Source organism: Artemia sp. Qi Xiang Cuo, chromosome 1 (genome assembly GCF_049724085.1).
Source record: "Artemia sp. Qi Xiang Cuo chromosome 1, ASM4972408v1, whole genome shotgun sequence".
Taxonomy (NCBI): Eukaryota; Metazoa; Arthropoda; class Branchiopoda; order Anostraca; family Artemiidae; genus Artemia; species Artemia sp. Qi Xiang Cuo.
Window position 1 is genome coordinate 62,913,608 of NC_142794.1, and position 25,297 is coordinate 62,938,904.

Sequence of the window (25,297 nt, forward strand, 5' to 3'; positions counted from 1 at the left end):
GCTTTGTGTGCAAATCGTTTTGTGTCTTCTCTATTGTACATTTAGGGTGCTGGGCACCAATACTGTTACCAATGAACTATCTTTACACTCTTGGTTAGTTTCTGACTCCAGGATAAAGATTCAGGTTGGTAACTCAGATCGTTTGAAACAAAGGAAGATTTAATCGCTAAACTTTATGCAAATTCGTTTAAGCTTTCTACGATCGTTTAGTTCTTGATTTTTCAGCAATAGTGTTTTTCCAAACAATAGAGTTTTGACCTTTTTTAAAGTCGTGACAGAAGATTTCCATCTGATTCTTAATGAACAGATAATCTGATTCCTAATGGACAGGTAAACTGAATATTCCTTTAGGTGGTTGCAACATTGTGCTATCAATACCGTCTATGTTCTTATGCATTTTCAAGCTTGTTTTTTGTGTTCAAGTAAGTTTTTTTTTTTCATGCAATAAATATTAATATTGTGAAAAAGTATTTCTACAAGACTTGTTTCAGTTCAGAAGACTTAAATAATTAGCCTTTTTTAATCGGTTGAGCTATTTGAATGAGCTTCGTCAAGATAAACTGGTAAAGTTTTCTTAATCAGCCTTATGTGCTGGTACCCCCTCCAGAAGAGATAGGCTAGCCATACTGTCAATATGATCTTATTCCTGTAAATAAAATCTTATTCCATATCATCATGTGGTGGAAACTATTTTTTCAAAACAAATTTCAAAAAAATAACCCTAATCAGAGACAAATTTATACAAATGAATATGACCATGGTAAGAGAGGTGAAGCAGCTTCATGCATTCCATCCCTGGACCTTAACTTTTATAATCTCCTTCCACTGGAGTCCTTTATTTTGTCTGCTGAACTGTGTACCATCCACCTTGCCCTAGATCTTTCATAGATTATTGTTTAGAGTCTGAAAGTATTCTCTCTTTAACTGACTCCCAATCTGCAATACATTTGCTTTAAAGTTTAAACAGAATTGTTGATGATAAGGGCACACTTCTTGTGTGTGGTCACACAAGAAGTGTGATTTTTATATCTTGACCAAGCCTCCTCCCCACCTTTGTCATAGATTAAGATTTTGTTTAGTGTCATAACGGGAAAATCTAAATAGGCTATTTGTTATTACAAGGTTTAAGAATTTAGGGTAGTTATGCATAACATTGTACCCACAAAAGAAGTCAAGTTTGGTTAATGCTAATATAAACAACAACAATAGGATGAATATATAATAGTTTAGAAATAGATTTGGGCTATATATTTGCACGTTGGGGGATGGTGGTGGTAGAGCATAGCATATATAAAATACATAACCTAACCTAGGTACCTTCCCCCCCTAAACCCCAAAAAAACAACAGTTTAAATATTGTAAACGCAATAAAAACCATGCTTTGCATCCCATTTCTCTATTGCAAATACCAGTTTGACGGGTTTCGTGTCTGGTTTCCTTGATACAGCTATAGTGGTGGGTGCCAGATAGTGCACAACTACCGAATTTAGCTACAGAAATAAGGTAGGCCTACCATAGAGGCAGGCAAATGAAAAAAAATGGTATTTGTTTGCTGTCTGAGGAGTTCTTGTATTCGAGTTTTGTGTTTTATGTTTCAGCAATGGTAGTATAGTGGCTAGATCAAAATTATATATGGAAGCTTTATTACTCTAAATTCTGGACGGAAGAAGACCTCATAATATGGCAACCCGAGAGCCATTCCTAACGAGTTGACGGGTAAATAAAACTGCATACATGGCTTCAAAGATAATGTATTTCAGAATTAGTGTTTATATACTGCAGACACTAAAAAAAAAGTCTCAAATACTGAAAACGATTGCATTTATGCAATTACTATGTACTTTTGTTATTACTATATATTGGATATAAATTTACGCTTCTTAGCTGTTGAAATTATCCATCACTCCATTGAAATTATCCTGTCTAGATTATGCTAAAACCGTGATAGGAGTTTCTTCAAAACTAACAAAAATTTTCATCTATTTCTAAGGTCAGTCTCGGCCAAAAGATAAAAGGAAAGCCCCATCCTTATGATTTTTCTAGCTCCTTCATATATAAAACGATGTGTCATTTCGTAAGGAGTACAATTGCTTCTGGCACGAGAGAAGAAAATACAGACCGGGGTTTAGTCAAGGCTCAAAAAGTAATTGTCGTGCTTACAAGTACCGCAAATTATCAACATCTGCGAGCTATTTGTTAACGGATCGAAGGCAGTGGCGTAATTTGCTATGGGACAGGATGAGTAACTGATCCCTCTAGACCAAATTTTGCCAACCCCCCCCCCTCCAGACCTCAGTTTGCCCGCCCAGCTGAAATTTAGTTTCTGAAGAAAATCTTGTCACTAAGATAAGCCTGCAAAATACAAGTATCCAGAGAAACAGGCAGTTTTCTTTAGTATATTATTGCCTTGATGGTAATATATAGATCATTTCTCAGTTTTAACTGTCATTTTCATTTGATTTGGGAAGATTGGCTCTAACTTTGCCCCCCTCCCCGCTCAGGATTTTTACAAAAATGCGCCACTGGTCGAGGGGCAAATAAATTTTTTTTGCGTGACTTCAAAGCAAGACAGTGTCTGGTTTTTTTGGGGGGGGGGGAGGGGGGCAAAAAAACATAAAAAATTTGTTTATGTATATTTTGGCTGAGTTTTTACGAGTCTGAGAAAAATTTCAGAGGGGTTAAACCACCTCTCAATACGGCCTTGCTTCTGAGAAAATATTTTATTTTTTAACGAGTTGGGCAAACCCAATGAAAAATCAAGTTTCAAATTATGTTTTTAACGAAAGTTCATTTTAACTACTCAAGTATTTATTGTGTCAGCGAATTCCCTCCTCAGGCGGTTCCCCCTCAGAAAAATCCTCCCCGCAAGGCCGTATTCAGGAGGGAGGGTTCCCCCCCCCGAAATTTTTGACCGAGTCGAAAATTGGTCTAAAAATCCCCCCCCCCCCGAAATTTTTGACCGAGTCAAAAATTGGTCTAAAAATACCTGTAAAGACAAAACCTTAGGATGTTAGACAAAGTCCACGGGAAAAATCGGGTAACCCCCCTCCCCCCCCCCCAACAAAAATCCTGGATCCGCTCTTGCCTCCCCGCGTATAAAATTTTCCTCAATCAAAATAACCTCATTTTTAAAATTACCAGTTTATTTAAAATCACCTCTGACTCATTCTTTTTATTTTCCTCCGTCAAGGTGCAAGGCCTTTTGCATAGAAACATTTGCTTCAATTTATTCATTTGAAAACTTCAACCAATTCTTAGTCCCTTCTTACTAGTCAAACCACAGATTCTTGATGAGAACTAGTCATCTTTAAGAGTTTGCTAAGTGTTAGATTCTTGCTAAAATGTTACAGATTCTTGCCACTAGATTAAGTAATGTCTATGCTTTTGATTTTCTGAAGAAAAAAAAAAAATCAGAATTGGTAACCCGGAAATTATTCAGCGAAGTAACGACCATTAACAGAGAGACATGAAAACACTGCCTTAATAAATGTACGTCATTCCTTTTAAAACCCATTCAGTTTCGAAGCCACCTATTATCCAAGTTGAATTGTATGCTTTTTGTGCGTGGACGCCGGTCGCCCCTTAAGGGTAATTGTCCGGGATAAATTTTTGCCTGGATTGAATTGCCCTGAGGATATTTCTGTGGGGAGGGGGATTTTTCCGTGGAGGTGGAGGCAGGTATCCTGGCGCTATTAAAAAAACGATCAGAAATTAAATAAAAAAACAATTTTTTTCAACTGAAAGTAAGGAGCAGCATTAAAACTTGAAATGAACAGAAATTATTATGTATATGAGGGGATTGCCCCTCCTCAACCCCTTGTTCTTTATGCTAAAATTTAAATTCTGTGCCAACCATAGGCAGCGCAATCGCGCTGCCTAAGTGGAGAACAATGTTGGCACAGTGTATTATTTTTTTTGTTCTAGACCAGGGCACTTTGTATCGAAGGAGTTGCCGTAGAAATTTTCAAAAGGGCTCATTCGATTGGAAATTGGACTAGTTAGTGCCCTTTTTAATAGTCAAAAGTGATTGGAAGGCAACTAACATCCCTTCCACGCTCACCATTTCTCCAAGCACATCCAATAAAAATTTTGAGATAGCCATTTTGTTCAGCATAGTTGCTTTCCAAATAGAAATTATGTTTATAAGGATGAGACTCCCCCACAGCCCTCAGGGCAAGGGTTGTAAGTTATGCCCTGGGGGCATATAAGATTCTTATAGAAAGTATTGTTGTAGAAACTTCAGAAAAGGCTCTTTCAATTGGAAATTCAAAGGGCTAGTGCCCTTTTTAATAGTCAAAAGTGATTGGAGGGCAACTAGCCCACTTCTCAGACCCAGCATTTCCCAAAACAAATTCAATCAAAATTGTAAGATAGCCATTTGGTTCAACGTAGCTGAAAGTTTTTAAATTTTGGTCGTTGTGGTTGACCCCCCCCCCCCCCGCAGCCCTCAGAGCAAGGGTTATAAGTTATGCCCTGGGGGCATATAAGTTTTTTATAGAAAGTATTGTCATAGAAACTTCAAAAGGGGCTTATTCGATTGGATATTGAAATGGCTACTGCCCTTTTTAATAGTTGAAAGTGATTGGAAGGCAACTAACAACCCTTCCACGCCCACCATTTATCCGAATACATCCAATCAAAATTTTGAGACAGCTATTTTGTTCAACGTGGTTCAAAGTTCTGGAAATTAGGTACTTGAGGATTATAACCCCCTCGTAGCCCTCAGGGCAAGGGTTATAAGTTATACCCTGGGAGCATATAAGGTTTCATTGGAAACTTTATCGTAGAAACTTGAAGAAGGGTGCATTCGATTGAAAATTCAAAGGGCTGTTGCCGTTTTTAATAGTCGAAAGTGATTGGAAGGCAACTAACCCCCCTCTCACACCCACCTTCTTCCCAAACACATACTATCAATAATTTTAGATAGCCATTTTGGTCAACGTAGTTGAAAGTTTGGAAATCAGGTCTTTAAGTATGACACCCCCCACACACACACACAGCCCTCAGGGCAAGGGTTGTAAGTTATGCCCGGAGGGTATATAAGTTTTTTTTGTAGAAAACGTTGTTGTAGAAACTTCAAAATGTGCTTATTCCATTGGAAATTGAAATGGCTAGTGGCCTTTTTAATAGTTGAAAGTAATTGGAGGGCAACTAACCCCCCTCTCACGCCGACCATCTTCCCAAACACATACAATCAAAAATTTGAGATAGCCATTTTTTGCAACATAGTTGAAAGTTCTTGAAATTATGTCTTTGAGGATGACAACCCCCCACAGCCCTCAGGGCAAGGGTTGTAAGTTATACCTAACAACTAACCAACTAACCCCCCTCTCACACCCACCTTTTTCCCAAACACATACTATCAACAATTTTAGACAGCTATTTTGTTCAACGTAGTTGAAAGTTTTGGAAATTAGGTCTTTAAGCATGACACCCCCCCACACTCAGCCCTCTGGGCAAGGGTTATAAGTTATGCCCCGGGGGTATATGAGGTTTTTCTAGAAGGCATTCTTGTAAAACTTCAATAAGGGCTCATCCGATTACAAATTGAAAGGACTAGTGCCCTTTTTAATAGTTGAAAGTAGTCAAAGGGCAACTAACCCCCTTCTCACGCCCATCATCTCCCCAAACACATCCAATAAAAATTTTGAGATATTAATTTTATTCAACGTCGTTAAAGTTTCTTTAAATTAGGTCTTTTAGGATGACAACCCCCTCAGAGCCCTCAGGGCAAGGGTTTTAAGTTATACCCTGGGGGTATATATGTTTTTTTTAAGAAAATGTTATCATAGAAACTTCAAAAACGGCTCATTTGATTGGAAATTGAAAGGGCTAGTGCGGTTTTAAGAGTCGAAAGTGAAAGGAGAGCAACTAACCCCCCTCTCACGCCCACCATTTCCCCAAACACATCCAATCAAAATTTTGAGATAGCCATTTTGTTCAACGTATTTGAAAGTTCTGGAAATTATGATTTTGAAGATGACAAACCCCTCAGGGCAAGGGTTGTAAGTTATGCCCTGGGGGTATGTAAGGTTTTTATAGAAAGCGTTTTAGTAGAGTATTCAGCAGCCAAAGAGAAACTATGACAAATAAAAAGCCAAAGGGAAATACACATTATTCCATCTGTATTCCAGAAGATAGGCAGAATATATGGTGTAAAATATCCTATAGTATTTATTTTTATAGTTTCACTTGCTTATTCGTTGTACGTTGCTGAGATCTCAAAAGAAAGGAAATTCAAGGAAAATTCCCCCCCCCCCCCGGAAAATTCAATCCGCAAAAAAATACTCCCGCGTAGTAATAACGCTCGTATTTTTATATTGAATTATTCGAAATCCCCCCCCCCCCTGGTACAACTTTTACACTGGAATCCCTCCCCAGGCTGAAGATATTCACCAGGAAAGATGTCCTTTACCCTACATTTATAAATTTCTTAATTAATTTTTGCTTGATTACATATACAAAGAGTCTGAAAAGATATGCAAACTAAGTTCATTTTAATACGGAGAGTCCCCTCCCCCTTGAATTTCCCTCGACAACCGCCCCGCAATTCCCCTCTGGGAAATTTTCCTTATGTGTAAAATAATGATAGTATTTATAAATTTGGAAAGTATTTGAATATTTAGGTATAATACCAAATTGACAAAACTGTTGAATACCAAATTAAGAGAATTTATAACAAAAGAAATGTAATAATTAGATAAGTGTGTTAGATGACAGAATTGATAACACACAGAAGTGTGTTAAAATGATTTAATATCCAGAAAAAGTAGATAATGTCACCAGAAGTAACTTTCAAGTTTGTGTTTTGTGGGGTCTGTAATTTCGGTTAGCTAGAAAAGAAAGGGCATTGGGAGGGGGGAATTTTATACCTAATACCTTCGTAAGAGTGTATTCAACAGCTTCTTAAAGTCTCTTGGTGATCGGATGAACAGTGTAGTAATGCAGACAGGGAATACAGGACACACACACAAGGCTGACATGCATTTGTTTTACATTCATAGATTTTTAGTTTTTTTTGTGTTTTTGAGGGTTGAGTTGTCATTCCAGGGCAGAACCGTTACTTGGGGGGAGGCAACCAGGGCAGTTGCTCCGGATGCCGTTGCAGGGGGGGGAATCGCCCATTTTGATCCAATTTTTCACTTTGAGTCGGCTTGTTTTGCTTATATTTGAGCCGGGAGGGGCGCTGTAATTATTTTTCCCCGGGTGCTACACCAATCCTAGTGGCTCTGTTCCAGGATAAACCAAGGTTAAAAGCCACATCAAGTTGTGACAACACTGTGAGGTCTAGGTTACCTTTTTCTGTTAAATTTGTAGCGTGTAACAAACGCATGATTTGAAAAAGCAAATAATATTAAAAAGCATTTTGCTGACAAAATTGGTCCATTTGACAAATGTACAAAAGTGATTTGGTCCACTGGTAAGAGCTCTGCCTTGTGGCCATGCTTACAGAGGTTTGAATCTTAGTTAGAACTTTTTTTTTTAATTCGAACTCTCTTTCAAGGGATAATTCTTTCCCAATGATGAGATCTCCTAAAACGTTAAAGTCAAAGAAGCAAAAATAATGGAAAAGCAAATTTTCCTAACTTATAATAACCACAATCTTAAATGCTTTTAATAATGAAAGATAATGGATTTTTTTGGGGCAACTGTAAGATGCCACTGAAAATATCACAAGTAAAAGTAGGACTCAAGCCCCCTTTAGCTTCTAAAAAACAGAACGTCATTTACGCTTTACTGAAAACAATCTTTATTTAAAGCTGTGTTTTTATTTGTCATAACTTCACGAAAATGAAGAAACTCACCGTAATAACCAAGATTATTAATGAAATCTAATGAAATGTAGATTGATAGTTTAGTGTACGTTAATAGTCATTCCCAAAAGTCTGAGTAACTTTGGATTTATTAATGTTGTTAAAGAGAAAACGTTTAAAATGCAATATGTTTCTGTAAAGCCCAAATGAAGTTCTGGTCCTTTGAAGGCACAAAGGGCGTTAGGTTCGTTTCAAATTTGACTTTATTTTTCTAGGGTATTTTCTTTTTTTTGGATTCACTTAATTTTTTGTGGTGATTATATTCCTTTTACTCATGAACTACGTTTTGAATTTATTTCTGCTCGTCTTAGGTAGCTCTTTTCTTTTCTTTGAAAAAATTCGTTTATGATTTTTTTAAGTTAATTTCTGTTCGGTTTTAATTGACATAGTTTTTTTTATTGGTTAATAAGAAGGATATTTGTTAAAGCTTTTCTCTCTTTCTCTTAGTTGCGGTAGTCTTACTAGTAGTTGTAGTAGTAGTAGTTGTCGTAGTAGCAGTACTTGTTGTCGTGGTGGTAGTAGTAACAGTCGTAGTAGTAGTGCTAGCTGTGTTCTCAGTAGTAGTAGTAGTAGTATGCACCAAGTGTATTTTGGCTATTGAACAACCCCCGCAATATGGAATGAAAATTCATCTTAGTGCCCTAGTCGTTCCTGAAGCATTCCTGATACACCCTTTGCCAATCTGCATACAAATAGTGTGTTTTGATTTAGTTCAACACATCTTCAACATTCCCTGGAAGTTTCATCTTAATACCCTAAGCTTTTTTGGGGACGCTGGATAAACATGTCACCTTTCCCAATAATAAAACTTATGTTTAAACAATGGGCAACTTCCATGACTTACAAACCTTGCCCCTTGAGCTATGGGGGGGGGGTGGATCATGTCATCCCCGGAGGCAAAGTTATTAGACCGTTCAACTATTTTGAACAAAATTGATATCTCAAATTTTTTTATCTGATATCTTAGAAGGGACGGCAGCTGAAAAGAGCGAGTTGGGGGCTGGTTGCCGTCCAATCACCTTTAAATATAAAAAAAAAACACTACAACCTTTAATTTCCTATCGAATGAGCCTCCTCCAAAGTTTCTACGATAGTTCGTTCCACAAGAAGTGGCTTGGTAAAATAATAATAAGAATACAGATCCAGTATGGACCTTAATTTGCTCCGAAGTGCGAATTAAGGTAATTAAGGTAATACATAGAGCCCACTTCGCTCTTTACTTAGGCAGCGCTATTATGCTGCCTAAGATTTTATTTCCTTGTTTTATTTCGTCTATAAATTATCAATTTTAAACACTGCTTGCTGCTCTATCTAATTACAGAAAACATTATATTTATTTGCAAATTTTTAGTGGACAAAGCATTATTGTTACTGTGTTTTATAGCTAAAAATCCCACAAATTCAACATGGCATACTGAAGTCACTGAGAAGTTTAGAGGAATTTTAGCAACTGATAGACTTCGAGAAATACCCTGTTTAGAATCTGCAGCAAAAGAAAACCTGCAGGATGGTAAACTTGTTGTTTTTAAGGGCATGATTCAAGATATGTTTGATCCTGAATATTTCTTTGATTCGTATGAAGGAGAAACAAGCACTGGAGAGAGAGTTATGAAGACAGGACGCTTTCGGGATACCATTGATGTAAGTTGTTAAACTCTTAAATCTTCTTTTGCTTAAACACTTACATATCGATTTTACATTCGATTTATATGTCGATTTACATTCGATATGTAAATTTTGTAAATTAAAAAATTTACATATCAACAATCGAGAAACAAAATTAAATTAAAAGTCTCGTTTTAAGGAGGTATTGTAACATAGATGTTATGTACTTATAAATCAGACTGATGCTTGCATTTTTAATAAATTAATATTATTTCATTTGAAAATGAACATCTACATTCTTGCCATGTCAATTTCTAAAATAACAGAAATACCACGTTATTTTTCCAAAAATACCAAGCTAAAAAATTATTATTTTTACTGTTAATGAAGTAAAAAAAACTTTCCGGAAAAGAAGTGTTTCCCATGAAAAGTAAAGGCTATAATAAACTTAATATTAGCAAAAATAAATTACTACAATAATTCAAACTCAAAATGACTTTAAATTACTATTAAAGGATAAATGGAACACAAAACGTACCGAAGTTAAATAAACAGTCATAGCAAAAAAACATACAACAGGTACTAATATAATTGAACAAATAAATCTTAAAACTTGTAAATTTTAAATTGAATATGTTAATCTTAAAGCTCTTAAAGCGGACAAAAATCACAACAAATAAGAGTTTAGCTACTGCCCCCTTCTCTAACTTCAAAGGTCTAAAGCCTACTGCGTCATAGGTGCAGCACTGAAAACTAATTATATTACAAATAATTTATTCTGTACTTGTTACAAATTACAACATTGAAAATAAAGATCAAAATTACAGTGAAATAAGATCTTGAACTAATGAGCTTTTAGTGGTTAATATCATTATATATCAAATATTCAGTTTAATTGGATTAGTTCTTTCCAACACTGTTCAAGACACATATAGTTTTAACACATATACTTTTGCACTTTTATGACATTGAAATAAAAATTAAAATTGCAGTGAAATAAAACTTGGAACTGACGAACTTTCAGCAATTAATATCATTATATATCAAATATTCAGTTGAATTGTATCAGTTTTTTCCAAGACAGTTCAAGAAACATGTAGTTTTCAGTAAAGTGTCAATGCGCAGTAGGCTTTACACTTTTACAGTTTGGGAATGGGGTAGTAGCCAACCCTTGTTTGCAGTGATTTCGTTCGTTTTAAGCTTGGTTTGCATATTCAGTGTAAGTTTTACTCGTTTTTAGATTTGTTTATACATTTATGTTTGTTTGCTATAATTGTTTATTTAAGTTCTGCTCGTTTTGGGTTTAATTTTTATAGATATTCTGATCGTTCTAGGTTTGGAGTTTCTAGTTTATAAACATTTCCCATTTCAAAATTTTGATTGGATCCATTTGACGGAAAGAAATGCAAGGGGGAGACTTCTGCTCTGCAATCACTTTTGACTCGTAAAAAGAAAACTAGAACTTTCAATCTCGAATCAAATGAGCCTCCTCCAAAGTTTATACAACCCCTTCTTTCATAAAAAAAACCTTATATGTTAACAATGGGTAGCTAGCATAACTTATAGCCCTTACCCTGGGGGCCAAGGGAGGGGTAGCCAACCGCGGAGGCATAACTATTTTGCCTTTGAACTATTTCGAACAAAATCGCTATCTCAAAATTTTTCTCTGATTGCCTTTCGATCACTTTTGACTCTTAAAAGGGAACTAGAACTTTCAATTTCCAATAAAATGAGCTTCCTCCAAAGTTTATACAACCCCTTCTTTCATAAAAAAAACCTTATATGTTAACAATGGGTAACTAGCATAACTTATAGCCCTTACCCTGGGGGCCAAGGGAGGGGTAGCCAACCGCGGAGGCATAACTATTTTGCCTTTGAACTATTTCGAACAAAATCGCTATCTCAAAATTTTTCTCTGATTGCCTTTCGATCACTTTTGACTCTTAAAAGGGAACTAGAACTTTCAATTTCCAATAAAATGAGCTTCCTCCAAATTTATGTGACCACCTCTTCCATACAAACCATATATGCCCCGGGGCATAACCTGCAATCCTTGCCCCCGGGCTCTATTTTTTTTTATTTCTGGTGGTGTTGTTATATTATCTTTGGACTATTTTGAGCAAAATGGCTACCTAAAAATTTTTATCGGATGCATTTGGGGAAAATAGGGGGTATGGGGGGGGGGGCTAGTTGCCTTCTGATTACTTTGACTGTTGAAAGGGGACTAGAACTTTCAATTTTCAATCAAATGATCCTCTTCTAAAGTTTGTACGACTACTCCTTCCATAAAAAACCTTATATGCCCCCGGGGCATAACTTACAACCCTTGACCCCGGGGTCTGGCGGGTTTTGTCAATTCTGAAGGCATTGTTGTATGACCTTTGGACTATTTTAAACAAAATGGCTGTCTCAAAATTTCGATCACCTGCATTTGGGGAAAGGAGGGTTTAAGGGGAGCTAGTTGTTAGACGATCACTTTTGACTTTTAAAGAGGAAACTAGAACTTTCTATTTTCAATCAATGAGCCTGCTCCAAAGTTTATGCTGCCACCCCTCCCATAAAAACCTTATGCCCCTGGTGCATAACTTGCAACCATTGCCGTCGGGCTCTGGGGGTTGTATCAACCCTGGAGGCATTGTTATATGATCTTAGGACTATTTTGGGCAAAATGGGTATCTCAAAATCTCAATCGGATACATTTAAGGAAAAGAGGACGTGGGGGGCTAGTTGCCTTCGGTTCACTTTTGACTCTTAAAAAGGGAACTAGAACCTTCACTTTCCAATCAAATGAGACTCCTCCAAAATTTGTACAACCACCCCTTCCATAAAAACATTACATGCCCCGGGTTATAACTTACAACCCTTGACCCCAGGCTCTGCTGGGTTGTGTCAACCACGGAGGCATTGTTGCATTATCTTTAGACAATTTTGAACAAATGTTTATCTCAAAATTTCGATAGGATGCAATTGAGGATAAAAAAGTGTGGAAGACCAATTGCCCTCTGTTTACTTTTGAGTCTTAAAAAGGAACTAGAAGTTTCAATTTCCATCCAAATGGCCTCCTCCAAAGTTTATCCCTTCCATAAAAACTTTATATGCCCCTGGAGCATAACTCACAACCCTTCTCATGGACTCTGGGGGACTGTTTTAACCCGGGAGGCATTGTTATATGATGCTTCGACTATTTTGAACAAGAAGGCTATCTCGAAATTTTGCTCGGATGCATTTGGAGAGAAGAGGAGGCAGGGGGCTAGTTGCCCTCAAATCATTTTTGACTCTTAAAAAGGAATCTAGAACTTTCAAATTCCAATTAAATAACTCCTTCAAAGTTTATACGACTACCTCTTCCATAAAACATTATGTGTCCCCGTGGCATAACTTTCAATCCTTACCCTCGGGCTCTTGGTGGGCTGTGTCAACCCCGGAGGCATTGTTACATTATCTTTGGACTATTTTGAACATGATGGCTGTCTCAATATTTCGGCCAGATGCTTTCGGGGAAAAGAGGGTGTAGGGGGGGGGTAGTTGCCCTCCAATCACTTTTGATTCTTAAAATGGGATCTAGAACTCTCAATTTCCAATTGAAGGAGCCTTCTCGAAGTTTATACGACCACCTCTTCCATAAAAACCTTAGCCTCCCGGAGGGGGTGGGGCAAAACTTAGAACACTTATCCCTGGGCTTTGGGGGGTTGTATAGACCCCGGATTTCTGTTATCTGATCTTTGGTCTATCTTTTTTTGGTAATATTATATAACATACATATACTATTAGTATTATAAAATAAACTTTTATTAGTATCATACAGTAGGGAATCTTGAAACGAAAAATGTTTGTCACACTGGTTTTTGTGTTGAACTAGACATTTGTGAGGGTTCATCAGCTTCAAGAACCAATGTGGGCACCTTCGAGATACTGGGGGTTTACACCAGGACTCAAAAATTTGAGTTCCAGGTTTTTGGAGGACGATTTCCACAATCCTGAGGGTATGTACCTTCTGGCCGAACGTTAGCAACTTCTAGCTAATATATCAAGAGCAAATTATCTAAAGCTTTGATCTGTTTAATGCTAATACCCGAAGTTCTCCCAAGATATACGTTCCGAGAATGAAACATTAGTTTTGATATCCCAAACATGGCGGACTTGGTTGACTTTGTGCCATCTTTTGAAAGAAGTGATGAAAAGAGAGTGTCTGAAACATAGTGTCATTTCTCTTCGTCTTTGTGCCTAATCTGTACTGCACGTGGTAATCTTGAAGAATTTTTTGTTTCTATTATTATTGTTGAAGTTTTCTTGTTTTCTTTTCCCTCCTTTAATGCTCTTCTTTACCTTTTTGCAGGAGCGAACAGAAATAAAGTAATTATTATTATGAAACTCAAAGCGTGTTAATTATCCTTTTGAGGCAAAAGGGATTAAAAAAATTAGATTTTAAAAGAATCTAAATTTTTTGACTTGACATTAAAAAAATTAACCTGCTGATAGAAATTTTAAAGAGGAAGCAGTCTTTGTTTTGCTAAAATCAGGCGTGAGAAACTGAACCCAATCATCTGTTTTTGGGGGCCTTTGTGTCTTAGCTTAAAATTTTATTTTTGAAAAAAAACAAAAAACAAGAGAATTGAGGGTCTAATTTTGATTTGATTTTCAATGTTTGTTAAATACAGTAAAATCTGCGAATGAAAGCTTACTTTAATGTGATAACTTTAATAAGTGCCTCACATCTAGCAGACTCGGTTATAGTGGGTCTTTATGCAAAAAAAATTTGAGTCATGTTGATCATCTGTATGTTTTGGCCATTTGCCCCCTACAGTTAGTAACCTACTTAAAATTTGCAAAAGTTTTTCTGCGACATTACACATAACTTTTTAAAGAAAAAGTGATTTGGCTTTCATCTGCAACTCTCTCTGTTGCCTTTTACCCTTCTTGTTAGACTATGCAGTATCGGTATGACTTTTGTCTGGTCATCAGTTTCCTTAGGCTTATTTTTTGTGAGCATTTACTTGATGATGCTCATATTTGCCATGCTTTAAGGTCAGTGTATCTCAAAGACCCACATGATCCAGTCTGTTCATGATCGGCATGAACTGAAAGTCACGGAAAATGCCTTCTTACTTTCATGCATAGATTGCCTCATTATGACCGTGCTACTGTGTTGTGAGTTGATTTTAGTTTGCCAAAGTTTTAATAGGTCCATGTTGGTGCTCGTGGTTATCTCTGTGGTTGCCCTCTGTCATCAGATAACGTGACATCGTATTCCCTTTTTTGTGTCTTTTGTTGCCTTAATATCAAAAGCTGTATGAGCCTTCTGACATTTGTGTTTTCGATTTCTATTATCTTTGTTTTCATTTTTTGTTCTGTCTTAAACAGTTATTTGACTTGAATAGAAATATTAAAGTAAATTAAATCATTCGTTACAGGGAAATGCTCTGTTGAAATATGGCGTCTTTTGCAATTTCGGCTGTCATTTTCTTGTTAATGTTCTTTTTTGTTGTTTTGATAAACTTTCCCCTGCCCCTCCATGTGAATCCCTGTACTCGTACCTGTCCATAACTTATAAATTTGATTGTTCATGGAGAAAACGTTATGTATCTTCTTTTTTTAAATGCAATGCACTGTAAAGGATAAAGCTATTTTTGAATGATACTATGTTAAGTGAGCGTCCTTGCTGTAGTCTTAACACTTTGTTTCAACACTAAAGTTAGTTTTCTTGAAGTTGTTTTGTTATGCTATGAGCTAATATTGAAAAAATTTATTTTCTCATTCAAGACTTTTTTTTAGCTTGGTTCCCATTTTCTGTTGTTTACATCGATCTATTATTTTCAGACAGCGCATCAAATAAATCACGAAAGCTCCACTACGAGGACAATGGATCGCATGTCATATTACTGCATCAGTATCCCTGCAGAATCATCTTGGGTCAAAAAGATATCCTTTTTAACAAGTTTTTATGCCAAGTTACTTTTCAGCTTAAAAAGAAGATGAGATTGGAAACGTCTATAAACGGGTAAAAGTTTTGAAAAAAAGACAAGTCAAATAAATATTGTCTGAATATTTTGATTCTTTATTCAGACATTTTTTTTTCGAAGCGAAAAAAAAGAAAGGAAAAAGTAAATATAAGAAAAACAAAACATACCAAAAATATCAAGTAGAATCAATAAAAAAATGCATTTAAACAAAGCTTCTTCAGCAAGAATTGCTAAAGAGAGCAGCGAATTGAAGTGACAAAACCATGCAAGTCAAGGCTTAACGAAATGCCTGAAAAAGCGAGATGAAAAGGCTCCTCATAGAGCAATCAAAAGTCTAGTTTGCAGCACAATTGAAACTTTTTTCCAATTCGAGTCCTTACCAAATATAGCAACTAGATACATTACAAATAACATAGGAAAGACACATTAATGCAATGATTTGATTTACAAAGCAAGTTCAACAGTCTAAATGACACTACTTTTGAAAAATTGATAGGATTTTTTCATTCACTATCCTAGCAAAAGCACATTGACTTCTTAAATTAGTATTAAGATAATTCGGTATGTTACATAAAGTTAATTTAAGTTAGTAACATAAGTAACAACATAAGTTTAACCTATCCTTATGTATACTATTATGCATAGAATCTATTCTGAAACCTCCTTCGTCATGTTCATGCTCAAATCTACATGAACTTTTTTTTTGTAGAATTGAAAATCACGCGTACCAATTTTTACAATCTGTTTAATGGGGGGGGAGTCAAAATTGTTCAGCAAACGTAACATTTTAGTGAGAGATCCAATGCATTTTTATGTTATCAGTGTCTATCATCAGGCTTAGGTAAGTTCAATCAATGTAAACATTTTCCACTATTAGGCTACATAGTATTCTGTAAACCCTGCTGTTTTTTTTTTTTTTTTTTTTTTTTTTTTTTTTTTTTTTTTTTTTTTGTGTGTGTGTGTGTCAAATATTTTGTTGTATTTATTTTGCAATGGTGTCGCTGGTAGCTGATTTTGGAAATTTCTTTTGAAAGTTTAATTTTCTAATGTTATCAAATCCTTTCTTCCCTTTATTCTTTCTTTCCGTATTTCAATAGTATGGTGAATAGTTTTTTCACGATAATTTTTACTGATTAAAAGGTAGTTAATGTAAATCAAATCTTTACTTCCATAGACTGGAGAAGCAAATTTCAAGACCGTATCTTACAGTGCAATAATTACCCTTCTTAATGTGAAACGGATTGTGTGACAAATGCAATAAATAATGGATTATACTTATTATTCATTGGTCTCTTAATTAAGCCACTTTATAAGAAAGGTGATAAAAGTGAGTGTGGTAATTATCGAAGCATTAGTCTGGTCTCTGTAGGCAGTAAATTACTTAGTAATATGATACTTTTTAGACTGAGAGATGCCGTAGACAATGTTTTAAGGGAAGAACAGTACCGTTTTAGAAAAGGTAGAGGATGTGTCGACCGAATTTTCACTCTTAGGCTAATAATTGCGAAGTCCCTGAGTTGTCAAACACCTCTAGTCTTCAGTTTGATAGATTATAAGCAAGCGTTGGATTCCGCTCATAGAAGAGCTTTAGTAAAGGTTTTATCCTTGTATGGTGTACCAGACAAATACATAAAAGTGATTAGTGCTATGTACGAGAATAACACTGCAGTGGTTAAGGTAGGAAATGAGGTTAGCAGCTGGTTTTGATTAAATCAGGAGTTAAGCAGGGTTGTGTTCTATCCCCCTTTATATGGATTATTTAGGAGCACAGGAAAGGCAGTCTTGGGAGCACAGGAAAGGCAATGGAAAACCACGGAATCAAATGGGGAGGAAAAAGTCTCCTGGACTTGGATTATGCTGATGATTTAATCATCTTAGATGAATGTGTGAGCAAAATGAATGTAATTTTAGTGGTTTTGCAAGTTCGTAGTGCTAGAATAGGTTTGAAAATTAATGTTAAAAAGACTAAGTCGCTAAAGCTAGGAATAAGTAATGATGAAAAGGTGACGTTGGGTAATGAAAAGATTGATCAGGTGGGCAGCTTCACTTACCTTGGTAGTATTATTAGTAAAGATGGTGGGAGCGGTGAAGATATCAAAAATAGAATAGCCAAGGCTCAGGGCGTTTTTTCACAGTTAAAAAATAGTTTGGAAGAATAGGAAGATAAGTCTGCAAACCAAGATTAGAATATTAGAAGCTACAGTGATGACAGTGGTGAAATATGGCTCTCAAGCATGGGAGCTCCGAAAAGCGGATGAAGATTTGCTAGATGTTTGCCAGAGAAATTGCTTAAGGATTGGTCTGGATACCCGGTTGACTGACCGTATTTCAAACAATAGGCTGTACGAAAAATGTGGTTCAATACCGCTCTTTAGGGCTATAATGAAAGAAATTTTGAGGTGGCTAGGGCACATTGTGCGGATGAAGGATGACAGTCCAACCGTCTAGGGCTAAACGGAAAGCAGGTCGTCCTCGTCTGGGGTGGGATGACGTCATAAAGAAAGATTTAAAGGAAAAGGGAACTTTGTGGGCGGGTGTAAAAAGGGAGGCTTTAAATAGATTAGGATGGAGGAGGAGCTTGCGTAGCTATGTTGGCCTCAGGCGGCTTGGTGCTGCGATGAGTTGTTAGTAGTAGTAGTGGTATGCTAAACCAAAAATACAAATTCTTATATTTTTTATGAATAAAAATCTATTAAAATTTGTTGTTTAGTTTTTTTTTTGCAATCATAAAAACTAATTAGTTCCCCAAAGTTTTTGGATGCTCCATTTAGAAGAAAAGATCATGCTGGGACGACTGCTTTTTGTTTAAGAAGCTGATTGCCAGTATGATATCATTTTTTGGAAAAATCCTTAACCATATTCTTTTCCTACATCCGAAACCCCTTGTTATCTGACAAAAATCCTCCGGATGTTCCTGTTGAAAGTCTCTCTGCCTCCGAGGCTCGTTTGCCCAAGCGTTCTTTAGAAGAAGATGATGTAAATATGGAAGACGAAAGTTCAAATGAAGCGAATAAGAGGTTTTGCACATCTCCAACCCCTGCTACGACAGAAAATTCCACGTTGATGCCTACTTTTGATTCGAAGAAAATACTAAATTTTCCAGTCCCAAATGAAGGGGGTATCGGCTGTATAGTAAAAGTAAGTTTATCGTATATTCTATTTTTTTTCAGTTCTTCTGAGTATTCGTCACAAAAAAAACTGTTCCAAAAACATGCATCATTTACAGATGTCTAATTGTAGGGGTATTGGCTGTATAGTAAAAGCTAGTTTTTACGTCTATTTTATTGTTTTAGTTTCCCCTGTTTTTTATTGTTTTCTTCATTGTCTCTGTTTACTAGTTCATTGTTTTCTTTTCTATTTTATTGCTATATAGAAAGGACTTTTGTAAATAAGCGTAATGAGAATAGTAAGGAGTTGCTGATAAGAAACCGGAGAAACAACATAAAGTTTTTTTTTATTTTAAAAAGGACCATTCTATATAAGTATAGGCTAATGAAAGTAGTAATAATTCGGTGATAAGAAGCCAGAAAACAATATACAGTTATCTATGAAGAAACAAAAGTAGGCATTGCACCAATATCTGAACCCTGCAATGGAACATTAGACTATAGTTGACGCCTTTTACTCCTTAAATTAATAAAATTAACAGCGACAGAAATTGCAGTCCCGATTGAAGACATACAAATATCAAGATAATAAATGACAATTAAGGTTGTTTTGGAGTTTGTTTCGACTTGGTAAGGCTCTGCTGTCAGTGGTAAACTGGTATTATAATTCCTATAAGGCCCATGTTTATGTGCCAAAGTCTCCTCTCATGTCAGTTTTCCATACTCTCCGTTCTTATAATAGGTATATGATGAGAGTGAACATTTTTCGATCAATGATATTGTCAGTTTTGTTGGCATACTTTCCTTGGCTCCATCCCTTGCTGTTGTTCCTAGTGACAGGAGTTCGTCTGAAGCGGAGGCAGGAATGGAAGATATTTTTCTAGAAGAGCAAGTGGCCCGTAACCCGTGTCCATCACTTGTGCCTCGTTTACATGTCATTTCGGCTACCAAAGTATCTCATAGCAACGTACTACTCCCCGAAGCTATGTCACAGTCTTCTCATCCAAATGGTAAGTTTATTCTATACACCCTAATTGATTCGGTTTTTTCTCAGAAACCAGGAAGTTTTAACAATGACCGTTGGCTGATATATTGCCCAGTGTAACAAGGAAAAGCATAATGTTGACATAAATTTCTTTTATTTATTTACAAAATCTACATGCAAACTTATGTACTTAAATTAACGACGCCTTGGGACCAGTATCTCTTCTTGGTGGGTGTGTTAGCCCAAGCTAGATTTCTGTTGTCATCTTATTTTGTGCGCTTCACTTTTCCCCCTCCACTATTTCCAATTCTCTTATATCTGTAATGTTGGATTTTCTATCTATCACAGACAACGCACTAGTGTTGTTTTAGTAAAGAGTACATTCCTCCAATGTATAATCTATTTCTTGCTTTTTGTTTCGTGGCCTCTTTGTATGAAAGGGTTGCTCTTAAAATCGGGGAGGGGGAGGAGATTATTTGCTAAAGAACTACAGCTTTGAGGGCCTTTTTTAGGAGTCAAAGGTATTTGGAAGGCAAAACAGGAAACGAATATTGGTTTCTCCAAAACTAACACAAATTTATTTCCCACAAATGGCTTGAAGCCTACACTCGTAAGCTCCTTGGCCAGTGTAACCCTATTATACAGAACGAAATTAGATTGGGACACGGTTCCCAGAAAATGGGAAGAGATTTTTTTTTTCTGATTCGCTTGAAACTTATATATTAAACTCCTTCGGATAAAGGAACCCCAATTCTAAAAATAAGTTGCCACAAATATTGGTTTTCGTGAAAATTAGGCCTAAAAAGGCAAAAAATTGCCGTTGTTTTTTTTCGTAACAGAATGAAACTTGCTCATCTGCACCGCAATAGGCTAAAGTTTTACGTTTTCCATTCTTCCATGAAGTTCTACCTCCTTTCAATCTGTTTCTATGACCTCCTATCGCCCCGTAGGAGGACACACTGCCTCTTGCTTGGTCCTTACCGTTCTTCAGCCGTAAAAGGAAGACTAAGCCTTTTCGTCTTTCTTTCATTATTCCTCCCTTGGCAGTGGGATCGAGCTTATGATACAATCACTCAAATGACATCTATTACAGTTCTTTTGGAGATGCTGTAAAGCTTAATCTGCACAGTGTTTTGCTGTTTTATCCAAAAGAGCCAATTTAAAAATATTGTCATGTATAAGAGTAAAAAAACGTGAATAAAAATCGTTATCGGTCACTTCGGAACGGGGAAGGGACTCTAACGAACAGAGTTCTAAAAGAATACCTTTAAAGAGATTTCTTCTGCACCCTTTAGAAGGTGCCTATCGATAAGTATTTTAATCAATATGCCTGTTATGGTTATATCAAGAAACCTATATGTTTATTTGGAGGCAATGGAACTTTGTGACCTGAGCCTCGATTTTTTGTCGAGTCTGGCCGTAATAATAATGGTTGCACCTGGAAGATACGCTAGTTGTTAATGTCAAGGGTTTTTTTTTCACAAAAATAAAAACATTCACAAACAATCCTCCCAGTTTTTTAAAATTTTGTTATGATATCTTAATTAGAGTCAATGGGACACATAAAAGATAATTTAAATTATGGTTTTGAGCACAGTCCTTTGATTTAAATCAAAGTTTCTGCATAATCCCTATAAACACTAAAAGTGAAGAAATACTAACTAAAACCCTTTATTGAGTAAACACAAGTTACTTTTTAAGGTAAGTCGAACTAAGTTACTGTCATTCAAATATTACTAATCATGTGATTTTTTTTACTGCTTTGCAATTCACAAAGAGGCGGACAAATTAATCTATTCTCACTAAGGAGATTCGATAGAAAATCAAAAAGCCAAACTTCATGAAAATTATAAACCATCAAGATAATGGGAGGTTGCTTCTAAGACCATTCTTAGAAGAATGGTCCACTTCTTTTAACCACAGGAGTTAGAAAAGCTGGGTCTTTCAGATTTTTTTTTCAAACATTAGTTTGATTCAGAGGCGATTAGTTCACCAAAAGATCAAGACATTTTTGGCCATGCTAAGCGTCGTAATAAAATTCTATCGTTATCTGTTTCACCATCAGATGCAGTCATTAAAGGTAAAAATAATGACTTGAAAATCTTAATTTCGATTGTTAGAATCATTAATACAGAGCGGCCCGAACTTCAATCCTTCCTCTCGGGGAGAGAGTTTATAGTTGCTGTACTTGACCGACTGTAATTAAATGATGTATTGCTAGGCTTGACGATATTATGTATCTAGATATTCAAGATATACCGTTTAACAGCCTGGATGCTTATAGTGTCTTTTGATCTTGTTTAACATCCCCTTTAGCATTCTTTGAAAGTTATAATCTAATACCCATAGTTATTCCTGAGATCAATAGAGATACGCCCGTATACTCCCTTTGACCACTTGGATGCATCTGGTTTTTTTTTTTTTGTTTTTTTTTTTTAGTGCAGCATCCCCTTTAACATTCCCTGAAATTTTTTTACTTAATACCCTTAGCCTTTCGTCAGATATTGCAGATAATCCTTTTTGACAATACACTTAACTTCAACATTCATGCAAGGTAATTGACTTCCACTCCCTGATTTTCTTGATTTCTTTCCGGCTGGATGGTTTTAATATCAATTTTCATACATAATGATTGAATTTCGTTTCCTAGAATAGGAGGGCTGGATTCTCGCCGTATTCAACAAGGAATAAAAACAATATTCTACCGAATTTCTTGGGCTTTTGTTTTCTCTGTTTTAAAACTGCTCATTTTCTGTAAAACCATGCTATATATGTCCTCTGGTGGCTTAGTGGGTTTGATCTCAGCTTAGTAATCTGGAACCCAGGGTTCGAACCCTGGCGTGGCAACACACTGGAGGGCCGACACAAGGACCCTGGTAGTCAAGAAGCGTCGTTAATCTGATACAATACCGAATAATACCCTGCTATATTTTCATCTTAGCATATACGTTACATTACCTGTAGTAGCAAAGTGGATTGATGCTCTGTTCGGCAATTGAAAACCTGGACTTTGATTTCAGCTGCCACATCGTGGGGCCACAGAATTGTTACATGTCCCTGTAAGGAAGATCCATCAACTGAAACTTCGATTCCACGCCGTATGCGCCATCAATGAATCTGGCGAATCTTTATCTTTTGTTCTTATTAATTAAAAAATCTTTTTCCACAAAATAAGTTTTTCAAAGAAAAGTAAAGAACTCCATTAAACAAAAATGAGCAAAAATAAAATCAAGCGTGAAACTACCACAAATCAGCATCGATAAATAAATGAAATCCAAAACGAACAGAAATTACAATAAATAACCGAGTCAAACTCAAAATGAGCAGAAATTTACATAAGCTGGCCTCAAAACCCCTTTGGCTTCCCAAGGCCAGAACATAATTTGCACTTCACTGGATAAATATAAATGTTTTTACTTTTATAACTTTAATAAATCAAATAATATTAACATTTTGATTACTAAATATCAGTATATATATATTAAACTGACAATGCACATTCATTTGTATTTTTTATCTGGAAATCAACTACGCTGAAAAAATGGCTATCTCAAAAGTTTGATTGGATTTGTTTGGGGGAATGATGGGCGTGGGAGGGGGGCAAGTTGCCTTCCAATCACTTTCAACTGTCGAAAAGGGCACAAGCCACCCCAATTTCCAATCGAATGAGCCCTTTTCGAAGTTTCTGCGACAACTCCTTCGATACGAAGTGCCCTGGTATGGAAAAAAAAAAAAAATAATACATTGTGCCAACATCGTTCTTTACTTAGGCAGCGTGATTGCCCTGCCTATGATTTCAGAACATAATGATATGTTCTTGATACTTGGTTATAGCCCCAAGCTCGAGTTGCTCTATTAAATCACAGGCAGCGCAATCGCGCTGCCTAAGTAAAGAACGATGTTGGCACAATGTATTTTTTTTTTTTTTACGCAGGCACTTCGTATAGAAGGAGTTGTCGTAGAAACTTCGAAATGAGCTCATTGGATTAGAAATCGGAGTGTCTTGTGCCCTTTTTAATAGTCGAAATTTATTAGAAAGCAACTAACACCCTTCCACGCCCACTATTTCCCCAAACACATCCAATCAAAATTTTGAGATAGCCATTTTGTTCAGCGTACTTGATTTCCAGATAGGAAATATGTTTTTGGGGAGGACACTCCCCCACAAACCTCAGGGCAAGGGTTTTAAGTTATGCCCTGGGGGCATATAAGAACGATGTTGGCACAATGTATTATTTATTATTTTTTTTCCTTTAGACCAGGGCACTTCGTATCGAAGAAGTTGTCGTAGAAACTTCGAAAAGGGCTCATTGAATTGGAAATTGGAGTGGCCTGTGCCCTTTATAATAGTCGGAAGTGATTGGAAGGCAACTAACACCCTTTCCATGCCCACTTTTTCCCGAAACACATCAAATCAAAATTTTAAGATAGCCATTTTGTTCAGCGTAGTTGATTCCCAAATAGAAATTATGTTTTGAGGGACACTCCCCAACAGCTCTCAGGGCAAGGGTTGTAAGCATGGGGGCATATAAGGTATTTATAGATAGCGTTGTCGTAGGAACTTCAAAAAAGGCTCATTCGGTTGGAAATTCAAAGGGCTAATGCCCTTTTTAATAGTCGAAAGTGATTGGAGGGCAACTAACCACCCTCTCACGCCCATTTTTTCCCCAAACACATCCAATCAATAATTTTAGGTTAGCCATTTTGTTCAAAGTAGTTGAAAGTTCTGGAAATTAGGTGTTTGAGGATGACACCCCCCCCCACATCCCTCAGGGCAAGGGTTGTAAGTTTTGCCCTTGGGGCATATAAGGTTTTTATAGAACGCATTGTCGTAGAAACTTCAAAAAGAGCTCATTCGATTGGAAATTGAAATGGCTAGTGCCCTTTTTAATAGTCGAAAGTGATTGTAAGGCAACTAACACCCCATCCACGCCCACTATTTCTCCAAACACATCCAACCAATTTTTTGAGATAGCGATTTTGTTCCACGCAGTTTAATGTTCAGGAAATTATACCATTGAGCAGGACACTCCCCCCCCCCACGGACGGCCGGGAAAGAGTTATAAGTTATGCCCGGGGGGCCTATAAGGTTTTTATTGAAAACTTTGTCGTTGAAAATGGAAAAAGGGCTCATTCGATTTGAAATTCAAAGGGCTAGTGCCCTTTTTAATAGTTGAAAGTGATTTGAGGGCAACTATCCCTCCCCCCTCTCACGCCCACATTTTCCGCAAACACATACAATCAAAAATTTTGGATAGCCATTTTATCCAACGTGGTTGAAAGTTTTGGAAATTAGGTCTTTTAAGGATGACAACCCTCCTTCTACAGCCCTCAGGGCAAGGGTTGTAAGTTATACCCTGGAGGCATTATACCCTGGGCAAGGCTTTTATAGAAAGCGACGTTGTAGAAACTTCAAAAGGGCTCATTCAGTTGGTAATTGAATGGGCTAGTGCCCTTTTTAATAGTCGAAAGTGACTGAAGGGCAACTAACGCCCCTCTCACGCCCACCATTTTCCCAAACACATCCAATCAAAATTTTGAGATATCTGTTTTGTTTAGCGTAGTTGAAAATTCTGGAAATTAGGTCTCTTAGGATGATAACCCCCTCAGAGCCCTTAGTGCAAAGGTTGTAAGTTATGGCTTGGGGGCATATAAGGTTTATATAGAAAGTTGTTGTAGAAATTTAAAAAAGGGCTCATTTAATTGGAAATTGAAATTGCCCTTTTTAATAGTCGAAAGTGAGTGGAGAGTAATTAACCCCCCTCTCTCGCCCACCAGTTCCGCAAAAGCATTCAATCAAAGTTTAGAGATAGCCATTTTGTTCAA

At 36.6% G+C, this 25,297-nt stretch overlaps 1 protein-coding gene across 2 annotated transcripts in view; it reads left to right on the top strand.

Annotated features, from left to right (window-relative positions):
- The window catches only part of LOC148956580 (mini-chromosome maintenance complex-binding protein), an 88,613-nt gene that overhangs the window by 24,609 nt on the left and 38,707 nt on the right, over window positions 1-25,297 (top strand). For both annotated transcript variants that reach the window (XM_089085991.1, XM_089085989.1), the window contains exons 2-5: window positions 9,199-9,455; window positions 15,237-15,338; window positions 18,251-18,517; window positions 19,229-19,496. In XM_089085991.1, the coding sequence (XP_088942117.1) occupies window positions 9,199-9,455; window positions 15,237-15,338; window positions 18,251-18,517; window positions 19,229-19,496 (894 nt within the window). The remainder of the gene's footprint in view (window positions 1-9,198; window positions 9,456-15,236; window positions 15,339-18,250; window positions 18,518-19,228; window positions 19,497-25,297) is intronic.